The following is an 18,601-nucleotide window of genomic DNA, read 5'->3' as shown; positions in this document are numbered from 1 at the left end:
CCTTTTTTTCCTTGAGAAAGATCTTAATGTTGATTTCACCAGATGATGAACACATTTACTGTGTTACGCCCCTTACTAGTTGAAAAATTTTGTTATGTCTGTGCTGTATGTTCCTCTGTAAACTGATTTTATAATCCTGATTTTGGTGATGGTGTTGTTTTTAGCCAGCATAACCAAAAGAGCTGGTTGCTCTGTGTGTATGTGAGAGGTAGATTTCCCCCACCCCCCCCGCTTTGGGGAATGCTATTGACTTCTTTTTCTTTTTCTTTTCTTTTTTTTTTTTTTTTTAATGGTTTCATTATTTGAGTCTATGTGATAATGTGTCACTTTGCATGGGGTAGAGTGGGATTTACTCTTGGCCTACATATTCCCTGTGAATCATTATCTGGTTCGTGGGGAGGGGATGCCTGTATTGGTCCATTGTGTTTGAAGCAGGTTGGCAGCAATACTTTCATGGCTCTTCTTTTGTGTGTCATCCTCCATTTGTAGCTCTTGCATACCAAGGTTGGCTTTCCAAGACTTTTCTGCCTTTAGTATGCCTAGATGGGCAGGATTCCTGTGACCTTTTATTTGAAATTCAATTTTTTTCCCAGAGCCAGCAAAAATTTGTAGGAGCCGGTTTGGTAATGGACTTGCTTCTTCCCTTCTGAAACAAGGTTTAGCCTCACAGAAGGATGTATATGTATTTGCTGCTGACGCTTTGATTCATATGTTTAGGCCTGGGCCTTGCTGGCAAATCATTAGTAATAGCACCTCTTTCAGAAATAACTAGGTGGATGGACCTGATAGAAATAAGCTGAGTCCTAGCTAATTTCTTCAAATAGCCACAGTCATAAGCTTGTTCAGTTCCACACCCATTTAATGAGAAGTTAGCCCCTCAAGTTCTTAAACAACACATTTTTCTTTAGCTTTACAGTTACTATCTCTCTAGTGTTTAACCCAAGGATGTAGAGAGTACTAATAGTAATTGCTGAACTGTGGCTTAATGCCCACTTCTGTACGGAGAAAGAGGTGGAGGTTTCCAGAGTGGCTTTGGGAACGTATGGAGTTGGAATCACAGGGTGAAGTGCTCTTGGTGGTATCAGCACAAACTCAGGCTTGGAGAAACCTGATCTAAGGTGTCTTGTTAGAGTATCAATGCTTTTCCTTCTTTTTGTTCTGCTTGGGTCTACAGTAATGACAAAAAGCTGTTTGGGAAAGTAGTTTTCTGTAAGCATGCTTTTGATATCACTAGTAATAACTTGTTGGAAGTCAAATCTTTTTATGAAGGCTAACATATGTAACTATTCTTTGGAAAATTTATAGAGTATACAACTTAAATCCTGAAGGCAAAGAGATCTCACTTGGGTTGGGAAATAGTCAGTGGTCAGAGTTTAAAAGAACCGATCATGTATATTCGTTAATTAGTGAACTCTTAGTCATAAAAATGTAAGCTGCTTCAACATGTGTGAGATAAGCAACTGAGAAGGCAAAACTAAGATAACTAGCTACCGAGTGTTCCTTGAGAGAGAGCCAGGAAAGGGCAAGAAGTATTTGGCAACTTATTACACATTTCTGCTCTATGCAGAAACACCTGAACTGACCACTCCACGTATGGTGCAATGTACAGTAGGTTAGCTTAAATTGCCCTGGAAAGCCTTGAGATACCATTCTTAAACTACTCTGACTCAATTTGTTGCAGTTGTCTGATATATCATTGCCATAGAAGAGATGTCTGACCTTACTCAAACAGTTGTTTATAAAGCTGAGTCACTGATTAATTCTGCCTTGTGCAACTTAAAGCAGGAATAATAACAATTTTCAGCTGGATTCTTGTAGACAGGATGAAAAGTGCAGATTGTGTAGTCAAGTAGGAAACATCCTGGCAGCCTTACACGATCAGAGCCTGTACAGTGCAGGTTTTCTGATGTAAAAAGATTAATTGATAAATTAGTGATCTTGACTTTGGAATTCTTTCTTTTATGTTTTTGTAGCACTTGCACTCTGTTAGTGCAACAAGCGTATTACTTCCTCAGCGGTTTCAGCTCACTTTCTTTGTGATTGGTAGCTTGTCCTCTTGAATGGTCTTGCAATACTTCATACAACGTATTGTATCTCCTTCCCATTTAAACTTCTTTGATGGAATTTACAAGAGGATACAAATGCAAAATCTCAGTCCTTCAGTAATACTGAACCAGATGTCTTTTTTTTTTTTTCCCCAGCTTGAAGGCTCTGCAGGTTAGTTAAATCACTCAGTTTAACTATGTTCTGACTATTGAAGTGGCAGAAGTGCTGGTGGCTTTTGGAAGAGAACATTTTTGGGAAAAGTCTTGTCCTAGAATGTGCAGAAGAGACGTAAAATGACTTAGCTTGAACTTCTTCCACCCTTTACTTACAGTTTAAAACCATTATCAAAAGGGTTATATGTCTCTAAGGTCTGTGTGTCTCCACTTCAAGGGCTTGTATTCTCATTGGATATGTTCAGTTCTCTTAACAAGTGGGATTACATTTAGTAAGAGCATCTTTCCTGCTTTGCCTAAGATCACAGTAAAACCTGCAGGTATGCTTAACATGTGGTTATATACTTTTGAAAAATTTAACTCCTTTTGGAGTGTTGTGTTCTTAAGAGCAAGCAGGAAGAAAAATGTCTACTGAAAGCTAGAAGTCTTCCATATGATAAGTTAAATTCTGTACATAACAGCAGTGTTGCGGAGTCTGGAATTGGTGTTTGGAGGAGTTCATGCCATGTTGTGATCCAGTGATGTTAATTAGGTAGTGGAAGGAACAATACAACTACTACAACTGATCAAACTGGCTACTTCATGTATTGTACTCACTGGGGAAAGCATTCTTCCAATTCTAGTGGGAAATCCATATATTTATTTGGTTGTTACTTTTTACCAAACTTTCTGAAAATAGTCTTGAAATCGGGCAGTGAATTATGTGGCTTCTGGGAATGTTAGTGATTAAGTGTCTTTAAACAGTTGCCAAGAGAAAGCTTATGACTAACTGATCTCAGGTTTAACATGGAAGTGTTAATCGAAGCATGTAACAGAAGGTATCAGCTGGTGCTCCTGTGGCTTTACTTGCATCGTCTCCTTTGTCAGTCATTCAACCTGCTCATCCTGTTGCCTCTTGTTACTTAGGTTCAATGCCACAAGAAGAGATGGGACAGGACAAGTTACTTGGGTTCAATGCCATGAGAAGGGATGGGACAGGACAAGCTTGCGGATTGGGAGCCGGGTGTGAAGAAGTAGGACAGATCTTCTTGGCAGTAGTAGTAAGCATTTGGTGGTGTCTCTGTGCTGCCTTGTTTGATGACTTTTAAAAGTTCTATTTAGCTTAATTTTCAAGCTTCCAGTTTACTACTTAAAGGTTTTGTTTTTTTTTTTTTTTTTCCCCTCCCTCACTTTCAGCGTGAAGTGATGTAAATTGGAAAATATGAGAATACAGCGTTGGCAAAGAACTAGTTAAGTGGTGTTTTCAATGAGTTGTTTGCTTGTCTCTTGGTTTATGTAAAGCTATCATAGCTATCTCCATCTCTTGGCTTTTGTCAAGCCTTGGTCTTCAGTTGTTTCTGTGTGATGATTGGAGAAATGAAGAGCCTGTCAGTCACTCTGAATTTTTGCCTTTTCTTTGGTTTCACCCTTAAATTTCAGGTGTCCTCTTGCTACTGCCTTTTTATAATGGGATTGCTGCTTCCCTTTTCTCCTGGACAATATATTTTCTGAGGTACTGTGACTTGTGTGAAACTGCTAAATTTTGTAAAGAATCTTGTGCATTTTACTTGTGTGAAATAGCCTGAGCTAATAAGGGACCCTGGCCATGAGCGTCTTTGGAAGCTCCATGTCAGGCCTTCAGATCTGCCTCTCCTCCATAGTTGTGCTGGTTTTGGATGTTTTCTATAGGAACCTTCTATTTTATTGTCTTTTGGGATCTTTGCTTGCAGGTCCTTTCTTAGGAACTCTTCCTTAAGATTTGTGAATTCAAGTTGCACAGGAAATGTACAAGAGTAGGATTTTTAAAGTAATCTTAAATGGCATCACATCAGTTTCTTCAGTTTAAACTAAATTATATGTGCTTCATCTGTCACAAATGGCATGGCACGCATCTGTTGTTTTTCACGAAAAGTGACCGTGACACTGCAGGAGTTTCAGTAATTACAAATGCTTTGTCAGATTGTGTTGTGTGATTGTTTTGAAGACTTCCTGGCACTTTGTCAATTCAAGTTTTTACAGGTTTGCCTGTGGTGGCAGTGGGGGAAGCTATTCCCGTAGTTGCTTACTTTTTCTCTGGAAGATGCGTCATCTGTTGGGTTAATATCACACAGTATCCTTTGCTATGTTTTTTGAGGACTGATCAGAAGAGCTAATTTTCACCAAAACTTCTGAAGTGTTTATTGCTGGCATTTCCAAAGATACCTTTATCAATGACCTCGTGTCCAGCAGTACTTTGAAGAAGTATGTTTTCAGTCCTGAAAATCACAACACTGAATTGAATTTGAAAAGGAATCTGGGTTTTCAGGCACTGTCAAATTGTTTTTCCTCGAGAGACAAGAAGTACATGTAAAGCAAAAAGCTCATGCAGTTTCGGCATTGTTTTTAGTAGTTCAGTCTATAGAATTAAAGGCTAATAAAATCTGTTTACTGTTTAGTTGAAAGCATCTTTTTCTAATTCTTGTCTTGCTCAATTTTCCTTTGCCAGTCAAATGAACAATACAAACATGGGAACCTTGAGAGCTGGCTTCTTGGTATTAATGCCCCAGGCCAGTTAGCTTTGCTGTGGGACCAGATACCCTTTGTTTGCTGTTGTACCCATTTAACCTGTCATTTTCTATTTGAAGAGTTACATGTGATTTTCCTTGGCTGTTTTAAAACCAAAATAAACAAATTTACAGTTGCAGTGGCCTTACTGACAGTTCAGTTAAGAAAAAAAGTGTCTTCTGGTAGCAGTTTTGTTGTGATAGATAAGCATTATTTTAAATAATACCAGTTTTAATTTGCATGCTTCTGTTTCTATAGTGTAAATTTTAACATGATCAGTGTATAATGTACCAGAAAGATTTGATTCATCTGCAGTGATGGACTAAAATTGGATTGCTGAGCAAGATGCCAGTCTGGTTGTGGGCCGCTCCCTGCAGCTGGCGCGGCTCAGCAGCTTGGGAAGCAGCTGCTGAACTGCTGTCCAGCCTCATATATTAAAGAAAATTCCACTTTGGTATCTGCTCAGTGTGTTAATTTGTAGTTTGTAGAGGTCCAGCATCTGTGCTGCAAGCAGCTAAGGGCTCTGTGCAATGGGGATGGGGAAATCTTTACAGCTATCCAAAAAGAACCAGGCTGTACTTGTTAACTGCAGTCCTTGAGCTGCATTACCATACAGGATTGACTGAGGTGTAAACTGCTAGTCTATACTTCATGTGAGCACATGTGTGTGCTTCCATGATGGCTTCCCCAGACTGTTCTTCCACCTGCTTGCTTGTGTCTCATAGAGCAATGCTTCTTTAGGTAGAAATAAAGGTGTTAAACTGTCATCAAAACTCTCAAACCATGATAAGCCTTGGTAAAGGAACTTTTTGTTTTGGCCCTGCCTGCCTTAACCATAGTATTAGTCACCTTCTGGAAAACTTGTTATCCTTCAGAAAGGGCGTTTGTGGACTCTGGACTACACTGAGGAGACAGTGTAAATTCCTATGAGAATGGCTGGCCTGCAGCTTGACTGAAAGCTGGATGCTGAGCCTTAACTGCATAAGCTAGTGTAGATACAAAACTGCTAGATCTGGCTTAGAGATCTCACAGTATGGACTGTGGGCATAAAATCATGTTAGTTCTGCACCTTAAGTCTATGTAGCTGTAACTAGTGCACTACTCTGGCAACAAGGGGGCCTAACTCATTGAAATAGAGGTCCTGTCCAGGGACTGCAACTCTGGGGTAAAATCTTTTGATTTGTGAAGTCTTCACGCATAAGTTGTTGCCTTCCATAGGGTGTGCTCACTTTTGAGAATTGTTTCTGTCACTGTTCTAGCAGCATTTTGCTGTGGTTGTGTTACATGGTCACCTGGGGGAGAACTAACAGCTGCTTTGCTTCACTTGAGCTTTGTATTTGCCTTCTACAAGGAAAATGTCTTTAGTTATGTTTTTGATCAGTGATCTGTGGAGTAAATACAATCTATAAGCTGCCAGTTAGCACCACTGTGATGGTATTTCACTTGCTGCAGTGTTTAATTCAGGGTTTCATAAACATAGTTCATCTACATGGAATTCGTCATGCTTAAACTGGTTGGTATCCATGGTAAGCAGAAGACAAAATAACTTTTAAAGTAACAGTCTTTTGAAAACTAGAGCCACAATTGCTTTTAAAAGGTTTATAAGAAATGCAGTCCAACCTTTGAGATACAACCTAGTACAAAAATGAACACTTGTGTTTTAGTTCAAAGCGGCCCATCTGGAGCCTGATACCTGATTTTTGCTCCTGTCGTCTAAGGCAGGGATCTCCAAGGTGGAGGGTGCAAGATATTTCATTGGGGTGCAGGAAGAACTGCTAATAAATGTAATATAATTTTTTAAACCATTTTTGTTTCATCTTTATCTCAGCCTTTTAGAATTTCTATTTCTGTGTATGTTTGTAATATACATGCATTACTGTAGTATTACATAGATGATATTTATAAATGTATTAGGGGCACATGCTTAAAATTTTTTTTGCTGATGGAGTGCACAATCAAAAAACTTTGGAGGCTGCTGCTCTAACACATTTGGGGCAATAGGAAGCACATGTAGGCACTTGAATCTTTCCAGGTTCATTGTGAACAGCAAGCTAAAGATGCAGGATTTTGATGTGTGTTATTTTAATGATGCTGGCTTTATGGTGATATTTTCCCTAGCCATAGCAGAGGTGGTGTTCCTAGGCTGGGACCTTCCTGAGGTATTATTTCCCAGCTGAGGTCTCAGTTCTACTTATCTGTAACTTCTTAGTCTCTCTGTCAATTGGAGGTAGTCAGACTTTTTGAAAAAGTTCAAAAATGTAGTTTGAGTTAAGGTAAGATGGCTCTGCTTGAGTACTGACAGTGTCCTTCAGTCTTTGTTAATATGAAGTCTCCTCCTAGATGAAAACTTGTATCAAGAGATAGTATGTAAGACACTTGCTTTAGGTACATACAGATTATATTAAATTTTTAAAATTAGTACAAAGCTTTTCTTGAAAAAGAGTGGCAAGCCTATTGTAGAACTTCTTATTGAGACAGAGTGGCAGCCAGTCTGGCTGATTATAATACAGGACTGTTGGCCTCTGCCATGAGTGTAAGTGAATCTTCCAACTGTTGTTTGAGCAGGTGAAGAGAGTATCACTTTCTAGTGAAAAGAACTGAAAAGTGGAGGAGAGGCATGAATAAGATCATTCGATGTCCATATACCGGACTGAGAGAGAACAGTTTTAAATATTAAATCATGTTGTTTTACCAGACAAATAAACAGAAATAATGTTCTCTTGCAGGTTTTGGAAGGAAGGATGTTGTAGAGCACTTGCTACAGACAGGAGCCAACGTTCATGCTCGTGACGATGGAGGGCTGATACCCCTTCACAATGCCTGCTCTTTTGGTCATGCTGAAGTGGTGAGCCTGCTGCTGTGTCAAGGGGCAGACCCAAATGCTAGAGACAATTGGAACTACACTCCTTTGCATGAAGCTGCTATCAAGGGGAAGATAGATGTGTGTATTGGTGAGTGTCTGTCACTTCTTATATTGAAACTTTACCAGATCTATGTTTTGTGCAGTTGTAATTGTTAATGTGCTGGACTTGAGAGGAAAGATACAGCTTGTTCTTAAAAACTAACTTACTGCAAACTAGCAAGTAAGTGTAGTGATAGTCATTTAAGACTAAGTTTTTCACAGTATGTAATGCAAACTTTACTGGACTTGCATCTGAAAAACTAACCCGGGAGGTTGGGTAAAGTTTCTTTGTCTGTTAAATTACAATATTCAAAATCTGAATATGGAAGTTTGTCTTTCTTTGTCGCTGTCAAGAAAACTAGCTTTACTATGGAAAATCTTTGCTTTTTGGGCTGCTCTAGATGTTGTCTTAGTGTTTAGGAAGATGATTAAACTTTCATTGTATACAGTATGAGAAAACTTTGGAGCTTTCAGTTACAAATTACAGGACACCATTGTCCACAGTGATTATATATCTTCACTGTATGTGCTGTAGCCTGGAGCCAAAGCAATTTCAAATAAAATTGAACACTTCAATCATTTAAAATGTGTCTAGAACACATAAAGAGCTTTTCAGTCAGGATGTCTTCAACTTTTATGGGTTTTCTCAGTGTACTTATTATTACTTTTTTTCTAAATGGGAACTTCTCTTTTTATTTTTTACACTTGGATCAGTTTCTTGAACTTATTTATCAATTCTAGTACTTCTCACATCTAACCTGAATAAATGTTCTGCTCAACATTCTGGTTTTTGTGAAATGTGGAAAGGAAAGCTTGATTTTTAGCAACCACAGTTAAGATTATGAACATGAGATTTGTTCTACATGTTATCCAGGTAACAAGACACAATTGTCAGAATTTCAGATGATGTTTATTTACTTAAAGACTTACTACATAAAATTCCTGCAGAGAAACCTGCAAGACTTATAGGGCAAGTTCTTGCATTAGCTTTCTTGCAATACTTACATAATTACTTCAAACAAACAAAAAACAACAACAAAACAACAAACCAACCAACCCCCCAAAATACCTCAAAACCACCAAAAGAGCAACAACCACCGAACAAACAAAACCCCAAAACCAAAAAGAACAAACAGAAAACCCCAAACAAACAAAACCACACTAAAAATTGAGGGAAAGAAAATGCGAGGAAATGCCAACATATATTGTTTTAGTCTATTTCTTCTTTTTACGAGGGATGTGGTGGACTTAATTAATTTTATCTCTGTGGATGAGGTAAAACACATGGAGAATATTCTGCAGAAGTACTGAGTATAGCTGATTATGCAGCAGTACTGTGGGAACAGATCCAGTGATGTAGTAGGTCCCAATAATAGTCTACTAATAGTGACAATGGTGAATGGAAAAGGAAGCTTAATTCCAGTCAGTAGCTGAAGTTTTATATGTGATGTAAAGGAAGTAATTACTTTAGTCTGTTCAGTGCTGGAGTCTGCCTGGCTTTGGGAACTGCTGACTGAAAATACAAAGTAACTGGAGGAAGCTGACAGTGAGAGGCTGAGGGGTAACTTGTAAAGGAGGGCTGGATTTGTTTGCTTTGGATAAGATTTCTCTTACTCAGTCTTAAATCCCTGTTATAAAGCAGAAGTGGGTGCAGCAACACACCTTTGTGTTCAGAGGTGATAGGATGAAAGATGGTTGCAACAGAAAATTTTAGGATTTAGGAGGGGCAGCATGGGTAGTGTTGCTTTGGGTGGTTTGTCTAAAGACTCTTCAGTACTCTTTGGAGGAGATTGAGCAGGTCAGATCAAGCTGGCAGATAGTGTGGTACATCAATTTTTATGTACAGCACTGGCAGTAATTTGTGATTATTTAGACCTATTTTCCATAATCAAAGAATGGATCATAGCTTTAAGGTGTATTCTAATTCAGCAAGAAGTTGTAGGCTTGTTGAAAGAAGGTACAGAATCAAATTTATGGCTTGTATTACACAGAACTTCATTCTGTATTCCATGCGCAGGTTAGATCTGTGACTCTTACTGGTAGATGGTAGACTCAGGGGATGTTCCAGATATGTAAAATATTCAGCATGTGGTACTGGTCAAATCCCCAAGCTCTTCTGCTGTCTGCTGCAGTTTTAAGGTTCCTTGGAAGAACTGAGCCAGGCTGTAGGACTAGACACAGTTCTCCTTACAAAGCTATTGGAGACTGGCATTTCTTCCAAGATGTATTTTCAGCTGAGCACAACATCATCATGCCTGTTTAGCTATGGATATCCGTATATGTCATACTTCAGTCAGATATTTGATCAGTGCAGGAGTTACTACTGAAGGCAGTGTCACCAGTCACTAGATTTAATATGTACCATAGTAAGATGTTGCTTTGGGCTTTAGTTGATTCCATAAAACTGTTAGGACATGAGTATAGACAAAGAAGTCTACTCTTTCTTGTTTGCAGTGAGTTTCTTTACAATTTATATCTGGTGGGCATGCATGTTTTGCTGTCTTTGGCAAGTTCCTGTTTCTTTTCAAAGGATTTATAAATAATTTTTATATTAAGGTCTTCAGCTTTTTTTTCAAAGTCCTTTGAAGGAACATATTGTACACAGGGATAATGGAGCTATGGTTGCTTAGGGCATAAATTCTGATGAGGAATATTTGAATAGCTTTCTGGAATATATTTTACATTGCTGCTATTTACATCTTAAGTGTAGACTGTTACAGTAGATATGATGGAATAAATTGTTCTGTTTTAAACAAACAAACAAACAAAAACCACAACAACAAAAAAGCCACAAACAAAACAAAAAACCCCCCCCACGTGCTTAGTGTTCCTTTTTGAACAAGCCTGCCACACTTTCTGAAAAGCATTAATTGAATATTAGTCTCTGGAAATCCTGGCATAACCTAGAATATATTGCCAAACTTAGATATCTGTCTGAAAAGCAATAGACAGTGTAGGAATTGGTCATCTAGCCTCATTTTTTGTGATCTGTTTTTGGCATCTTCTTCCACCGATGTAATGGGAAACAATTTTCAGCTTATCTTCTTTCATTCCCTTCTTCTATGCCACTCCAGTCTGCATATTTTATTTATCATATCAACTATAGAATACTGTTATTTTGGCCACTTTATGGGTCAAAAAGGGACAAAGTGATAATTAAACAAAGCGTGGAGATGCAGCACGTTGATGAATAGTGATTTTTTCAGAGGAATACTCAAGGCATTGAAGCAGAGTGAGAAGACCAGCAAAAGCTAGGTAGTGCTCTCACTACAGCTATAGAGTGCTTTTGTGTCTCGTGCTACCCTTGGAATGGAGTAGACATATTTATGCTAAAAGTACCATGAGTGCTCAGCTGTACAGCTGTGTTTAGACTACTAGGTACAAACCCTGCCACTGGGATGCTTATGTGGAAATAAGAAGTGTACATGAACTGATGAAAATCCTCAGACTATGCACAAACTTCTATTTCAGGGGACTGTAGGACAGCAGGTGACTGAGACAATTTCTTGTGCTTCTGTTTTACTGGTTACATATTGTAATCATAGGACAGTGTAGGAACTTCAAGGGAGAGAATGCAAAGGTGCTGAGTTTGGGAGGAATATGGACTGTGGTTCTTTCAGGTTGCAGTTGCTTTTGTGTCCTGAGTCTGGAAGTGTAGGACATCCTGAGGATGGTACTCAGCTGGTTTGCTGACCACCCTTTACAATATGTTTAAGTCACTGCAGATTTATTTAGTTGCTAAGTAATTGAATCCATTTGAAAGTGTTGTTTCCTGTACGTAATCAATTTTTGGACAAAAGGTATTGAAGCATTAAAACCAATTGCTAGCTAGTGTTCTCCATTATTTATGGCTTCTAAGATTGCTTTATCTGTCAGGAAGATGCATTTTCAATGTCTGTGGAGTGCTTCTAGAGATAATGAAAAGTACCTTTGTTCCTCAGTGTTGCATTTGCCCATGGAATAATGAATGAATGGTGAAATCTGCCAAGTGTGTTCAGAGGAATGGTGTGAAATCAGAGTAGTTACTGTTCTGCAGGTTGTGCTCGGGAGAAAGGACAATGTATTTCTTCATCTGAAAGTCCATACTGTAGTCAGACCAGAGATACATGCAGCTCACTCTTCTCCAACTGTGACATGTGATAGATCCTCAGAGACTGTGAATGTATCTTTCTTTCTCATGGCGATCAGCAATTTAGGAACTTGATGAAGTAGAGGCTGAAGCTGGACTGTGTTATGTATCCATTGGCATACAAAATTTTTGAAAGATAGATCTAATCACTTCTTAAATGCTCCTAGACTTTTGGCTTTGAAAGTGGTTTGTGGCAAGAGAATTGTGCGGTTTAATAGTCCTGCAGGAAGAAAACTGCCCTTGCTTTTCTTTAAATGTTATTATTGATGACTTTTATTGCAAGCCATTCAGGACTTTTGTAGAGAAACATTGAACAGTCATTGCTATTAGCTCTCTGCATATCCTATTTTATAGGCCTTTATCTCTTCTCCCCTCAGATATCTCTTTTCCAAGCTGGAAAATCTAGTCTTCCATCATGTTATGTTGAATATTCTTGTATTTTTGTTTTTATTTTAAGGGTGAGGGGTTGGTGTGGAGGGTATAGATGTCAAAAGTGAGTGTAGTAGATTTATAGGGTAACTTAGTGTTCTTTCTGTTTTTGTTTTCTGGTTGCTGAGCACTGAATGGGAGTAGCTTCAAGGCATTTCCTGAGAAGTAACAGCACCTTTAAAACCTTACAGAAGCTGTGCTGCTGCAGTCTGTCCAAGCTTACTTTGCCCTCCACTGCTTTTTTTTTTCTGCAGAGGCTGTAGCTCTTCCTGCAGTGAGGGTTTTCTTCTGTTGTTGTTGTGTTTGTTTTTTTTTTCCAAGTGGATCTCCAGTTAAATGTTGTGAGAACTGTATGACTGCCAGCCTAAAGGTGATCTTGGGTGTCATGCACCTACCTAGTTTTTGAGGTCATCTTTCACAAATATGCAGACTATGAGCATCTTCTATGGTGATGCCCTGATTTATGAATCTGAACATATAGGATACTTCAGTAACTTTTAGGGAAAAAAAAAAGCTCCCTTTAACACTGTACAAAACTGTAAAAGTTTTTGAAAATTACTTTTAATCCATGCGGTGCTAAGGATCCATCGGGAATTACTTATTATGACATTAGACCACTGTTCTTACTGCCTTCCTCTGGCTAGCTAGAAAATTTACTGCAAAGATCCTGTGGCAAGATGAATTCACTGTATCAGTGCTATGAAGCAATCATGAATGGTAGTGTCAAGGTGCATTTGTGTCTCTTTTTTGACTAAAGAACTTCTATGGAAGTTGATGGTATTTTTCTGATTAGCTTTTTGCACTAAAACATTTTTAAGCTAGCAGGTTTTCCAACATACAGGGATTACTCTTATTTAGATGTCTCTTTGTTAACATGTCAAAACATTGCTCACCCTGCTGTTTCCTCATGACTGAGGAAGGAGAAGAATTCGTCAGCTATTAGCTTCTGCTATTACATACCTTTAGGCTGAAACATGTGGAGGTAATATGATGTGACCTTTTCCTGCAGGGCAGATAAACCTTCTGTCAGGATTTAAAAAAAAAAAAAAAAACTACAAAAGGTAGTTTATGGATAGAACTAGTGCCCAGTAAACCTTAAAGGAATTGTAGAAATGGTAATTTGCCCAGTAGCTGATCTGCTCATTTGTTTGCACATGCCTTCTTTGCAAGGTGACCAACAAATAGTGAAGTTCTTACAGTTTACAATATTTTTGTCACTTGAGACTTCAGAATACTCAAAGCATTTTGCTTTCCAAGTAGAGGAACTGTATCACTCTAAAAGTTAGAGCTGTGTCTGATTTTACTACATGAAAATAAATAATTTTTAAAAATCACAGGAAGTGCTATCAAAGAACAAAATTGTGCAGCAGGCAGTTCATTTTGGGGATGGGGAGTCAGGTGGGGTGAGGTGAGGGGGAGCAGCTTTAGCATCTTAACTGAAAAATTATTACAATGACTATAGATTTAGCTGCTGGATTGACAGAAGTCTGTCAGGGGACTAGTAGGTTCTTAGTAAGTATTAGAAGGGGATATTGGTAATTAAAGTACATTGAGACCTGTTTATGCATGTTGTTTGTTGGAGAGATGTACTGAATTCTCAAAGACTCTCTTGGAGAGCTGGCGTTCTAGAAGGAGGCTGAGATTCAAAGTGGCATACTCAGGGACTTCTAAAATTGTTGGAAAATGCTCTCAAGTGAGTACTTCTAAATACTTTGTGTAAAATGTTTAACTATTGCTGCTGTTTATATCAGGCATTTTTTTGAATATTGTTAATATTTTTGCTTTGACTTTTGAGCTACGGAGTTGGAGCCCTACTGATACTATATATAATGTGCAGTGGGAAGATGGTAACTTGCATTTGGACTTCTTTAAGCTGCTGGACAGCCTAAAGAAGTTTAGACTGTTCTTGTGTACCAGAAATGTGGGATTTGTTCCATTAAGAGGACGTGAATTAATCCCTTCAGTGAAAAAGGTATCCTGTCTGGTTGCAGTTAACATTGATGTACAGAGCAAAAGGAACCTTTTTATTCTATATGCTTAAGGCCAAGCAGTACTTGTTAATAGCATCTATCTATTATCTCTCCAGATACACAAAATAAAAATCCTGGTTATTCTTAATAAAATTTATTATTGGGATACTTACTGATCAAAGCCAAATCTGTTGTTGTGGAAGCAGGCTCATCAGACTATTGAGGTTATGAATTCTTCTGGTATGTTTCTGCTCTGTGAGTGATGGTATGTGTGCAGAACGCTGCTTCTTTGAGTAGCAAATGGTTTTAAATCCTGTGCATACAAAGTGGTTCAAAGACCTAATATGCTTAAATCTACTTGTACTGTTTCTTCATGGGATCTTTCTCAAATGAACCTTGCGTGATAGCAACCATAAGATAAAAATCCTGTGTTTTAGGTTGAGTGGAAGAATGCTTTCTCACTGGAGTTCTTGTTCATGGTTGTAAGTAGTTTCATGTCCTCTAAGCTCTTATTTAAGCTATGTCAGCTTCTAAGCATTAGCATTTATCACAGAATTTAGTTTCTAGGGCTGAATCTTGCTACATTTCCCACTCTATAAGTCTGTGATACAGACTTCTCTGTCTGAACCTGAGAATAAGGGACTTGAGAATAAGGGCGCCTTCTCTGTGAGCTGGTGGGGGTGGAGGAACCCATGATTGAATCATACATTGGTAATTTGGAGGCATTATAATACTGTCATCCCAGTAACAATGAACTGGAGTGTGAGACAACAGGGCATTTATCGAAAGTGTCTGCAGAAAGTGGTTTGGGATGTTCTACCATGGCTTATACAATTGAAGTGCTCCCTGGTGGTATTCGGCAGAAGGACAGGAGGACAGTGGATTATCACCTCCTGGATGTAAAGGACACCCCTTGAGTATATGTATGAGCAGGCAGGTCTGATAACATAGTGCAGTCTACAGGAGTTACTGTTATGGGAAAAGCTGCCAAAATGAGATGGGATCGTTTGCTGTAAAGGCTCCGGGAAATCCCTTCTACTGGCATTTTGCATCTGTGCACATGTAGCTGGGATAGATGCTTTATGAAGAAAATCCCAGTGAGCAATGTCAGTCACCCATGTGTGTTGGACTGAGGTCTTGGGGTGCCAGGAACCTTGAAATGAGTGGATCATTGATGCAAGGTGGAAGTGCCCTACCACAACACTTTTTTGTGAGAGGACCAAGCATTGAGCTGGATTAATCCTGAGGTTAAATTCTTTGCAGAAACAAAATCAACAGTAAACTTGATAGCAGAAAAGATGATACTTTGTATGAATCAGGTGAAAATGAGCCTTACTTCTGATGAGGAAGACCTGTCTGCAGTTATACCAATAAAATAACTTATTGTTTTCCTATCTGGAGCTAGTGGTGCTGAAGGCTTGTGAAACTTGTCATGTTACACTGCATTGCTTACAGTCCTTAAGGCTGTTGTTTCTATTATGGTATGTGTATTGCTAAAAGTTGATTGAAATTGAATTTCATGAGAAGGATTGCCTTGTCTGGGGTTTCATACACTGTGTATATTTTGGAAGCTGTCTTTTTGTTAGGTTTGAATTGTATGGACAGTTAATACGTTGAAACCTATCTGTTTGTTTTAGACTTTTTCCCAGCTCTATTTCTTCTTTCCTAAAATTCAAGTGTCAAGAAAACTAGTCTTTTTGCCTTGTTTGGCTGCTTGGCATGGGAGAATCTGTGGAGGACAAGAAAAGTCATTTATTTTATGATGCTTCTTTACAAATGTTGATTAAATCAGAATCTGCTTACTTACTGCAAAGGAGGTAGTATGATCATATGCAAAACACTATTGGAAAACTTGCTGTAGGGCATTTACAGGAAGTAAGGTCTTTCAAAGTACTGATGTTAAATATTAGCAGATTGACTGGGAGGAGAAGAAGTTGCATATTGTCCAGAACAGAGTAATGGAACAGATAGTGCACTTTCAGACACTGGAACTGCTTTCAGGTGTTCAATACCAGTTTACAGCGGCTTTCCAAATGTCTTGCAGAAATACTTAATCCTATGGAACTACAGTTCTGATTACTGTAGCAATATCCGCTTTTAGCTTTTCAGAGGAACCATGTGGTCTTAATGCAGTTCATATGTGGTTTAAAAACAATATCTAGATATATGTCTAGCCTTTAAGGCATAAAGGAGTAGGGCCAATTCTGGCAGAGTTCTTGGATGTTTTATTGGTCTAATGGAAAACATTGATTTAAGTACTACTGTAAGATATGAAGGTCTTACTTGTAAAAATGTGCAGGCGAATAAATATTTGTCGTACAGTGAACAAAGGAAGGTATCTCTTTTTAGTGGTTTGGTCTTTCTGCAATGAAAAGCAAATGTACAAAATGAACTATGGGTGATTGAAGCCTACTGAAAATACTGAGCACTCAGGTGTGACCCAGTAGAGAAGCCCACTCAGATTGATCTAATATTCATGCTTCCCTACTGCGAGACCCACAATAGTGATGATATCTTACCTGACAGGCTCTGAGATTTTGTGCAATGTAGGATGTTTGCTTGTCAAGGACCTAATGCTAAATAGGATGAGACTTGCACTGCTCTGTATCAACAGGGCCTGGTGGTGAGCAGTTCTGGGACTGGAGAACAAATGAATAGAGCTCTGTCCTTTAAGAACGGAAAGCAATTTGACTGTTTTACATAATAATATGATCTCAGTGGCTGGGGAAGGTTTTCAAGACTGATACATATAGTACTGCTAGCTAGTCAGTAGTTAGGAGTATTTGCTTGAACTTAATGTATTTTTAGCTTCCTGATGTTTACTCCAGAAAGAGCATTTTTTGAGAATGCCCATGTCTTCTGGCCAGTCTGTAGCTTTAGCCAAATTTTGTGGACTGATCAGTTTGGTACTCTTAATTTTGTGTACTTCTGGTATTTCTTAAATATTTGGTCACTATGCTGTGGACTAATGATGAGTTTACAAAACTGGCACAAGGTTCAAATTTTATGCAAAATATGTGAAAGTTATTTGTCATGTTGGTGCTTCTTTAATTTTAAGAGTTTCAGCTCTTAGTAATGTTTTGATGTGATTGTGTGTGTTCCATTGGGTGTCTAAGATACCATCCCCAAGTTGTGTAATGTTGAAGGCTGGTAGGCACTGAAGTTCACTTCTGTAAAAGCCTGGATAAGGTTGTGTCTTGGATTCTGACAGTTGTTTTGTTTTGTGCTTTGATTTTTTTATTTGTTTTTCTTTTTTCTCTTTCCCTTCTTGTGCTCACCTCGCTTAGTGGTGGGTGGAGAGCTGCTGCTAGGCTTTGAATCTCTTCAATGCATGTTTCTTCTGGTGCCAAAAAGAAAAACTAATTTTGATTGTGCATGCCCCTACTGTTTCAGAAAAATGGTATATCCAAGACAGGTTCTAAGAAACTTTTAAGACTTTCCAGTCTGTTGCTTCCTGATTATTTTAGTGCACTGGCAAATAATGCATTCTGATAGCCACATAGTGAATTCTACATACTGTCAATCACCTGACTTCCACTAGGATTTTTTCTTTCCCCAAAACTTCACCTGGAAGAAATGGCTAGCATATGCAGTAGGAGATAGTAATTGGTCTTTTGTTTCTCTTAACTCTTTTTCCTCTTAGGATGCTACTTGTTGACCTGATTTGCCTTCGTGGCTACTTTTGCTTTCCAAGGACACTGAAAGCAGGGCTCTTAATCTGTCAAGTGGGATATCAGAATTACAGCTGACATTTATTTGAATAAAACTTGAAGTAGAAAGGTGAATTCGTTCAGAGAAAAGTGAAATTGGGCCAAAGCAATCAAAGCAGCTTTAAATTTGGGATATAGATGAAAACATGAATTGCTCAGACAGTAGGGCAGCAGTTAAGATTTCTAGATGTTCAATATATAGTTTCTAAGCATTCATTTTAGTTACTAAGTAGCTGCAGAATTGTTGCTTGCAAGGAAAAGGGGTGTGATTTAGTTGTGGTATAGTGAGACCTCAACCCATACGATCTACAAATGGGTTAAAAGTGTGTGTGGGTTGTTTGTTGTTTTGTTGTTTTTTTGCTTGGTTGGTTTTTTTTGTTTTTTGTTTTTTTTTTTAAAGCTTGTTTGGTTAAAGGGTGTTCTATTCCATTTTGCATGTTAACAACATGCATGTTTCAGATGACTACATGAACACACTTGAGTGTGATTCTTAAGCCCCTGTATGAAATGAGCACGAACTGACATGTGGGAGGGTCCCTCTCAACATCAGGAAACTTTTTTTTTTTTTTTTTTTTTTACTGTGAAGGTGACAAATCTGGGCACAGGTTGCACAGAGTGATTGCAGAGTCTCTGTTCTTGGAGATTTGAAAAGCCATGTAGACGTAGTCCAGGGTTACTGAATGTGGGTGGTCTTCTTTGAGCAGGAGGGTTGTTCCGGA

The 18,601-nt window shown here is 38.5% G+C and overlaps 1 protein-coding gene across 6 annotated transcripts in view; it reads left to right on the top strand.

Moving 5' to 3' along the window:
* The window catches only part of TNKS (tankyrase), a 140,291-nt gene that overhangs the window by 3,997 nt on the left and 117,693 nt on the right, over positions 1-18,601 (top strand). For all 6 annotated transcript variants that reach the window (XM_080343278.1, XM_080343276.1, XM_080343279.1 and 3 more), the window contains exon 2: positions 7,469-7,693. In XM_080343278.1, coding sequence (XP_080199404.1) covers positions 7,469-7,693 — 225 coding nt within the window. The remainder of the gene's footprint in view (positions 1-7,468; positions 7,694-18,601) is intronic.

This window comes from Nesoenas mayeri, assembly GCF_963082525.1.
Source record: "Nesoenas mayeri genome assembly, chromosome: 4".
In the NCBI taxonomy this organism is placed as follows: Eukaryota; Metazoa; Chordata; class Aves; order Columbiformes; family Columbidae; genus Nesoenas; species Nesoenas mayeri.
Note: the sequence above shows the minus strand (reverse complement) of the source record. Positions and strands in the feature narration are given on the sequence as shown.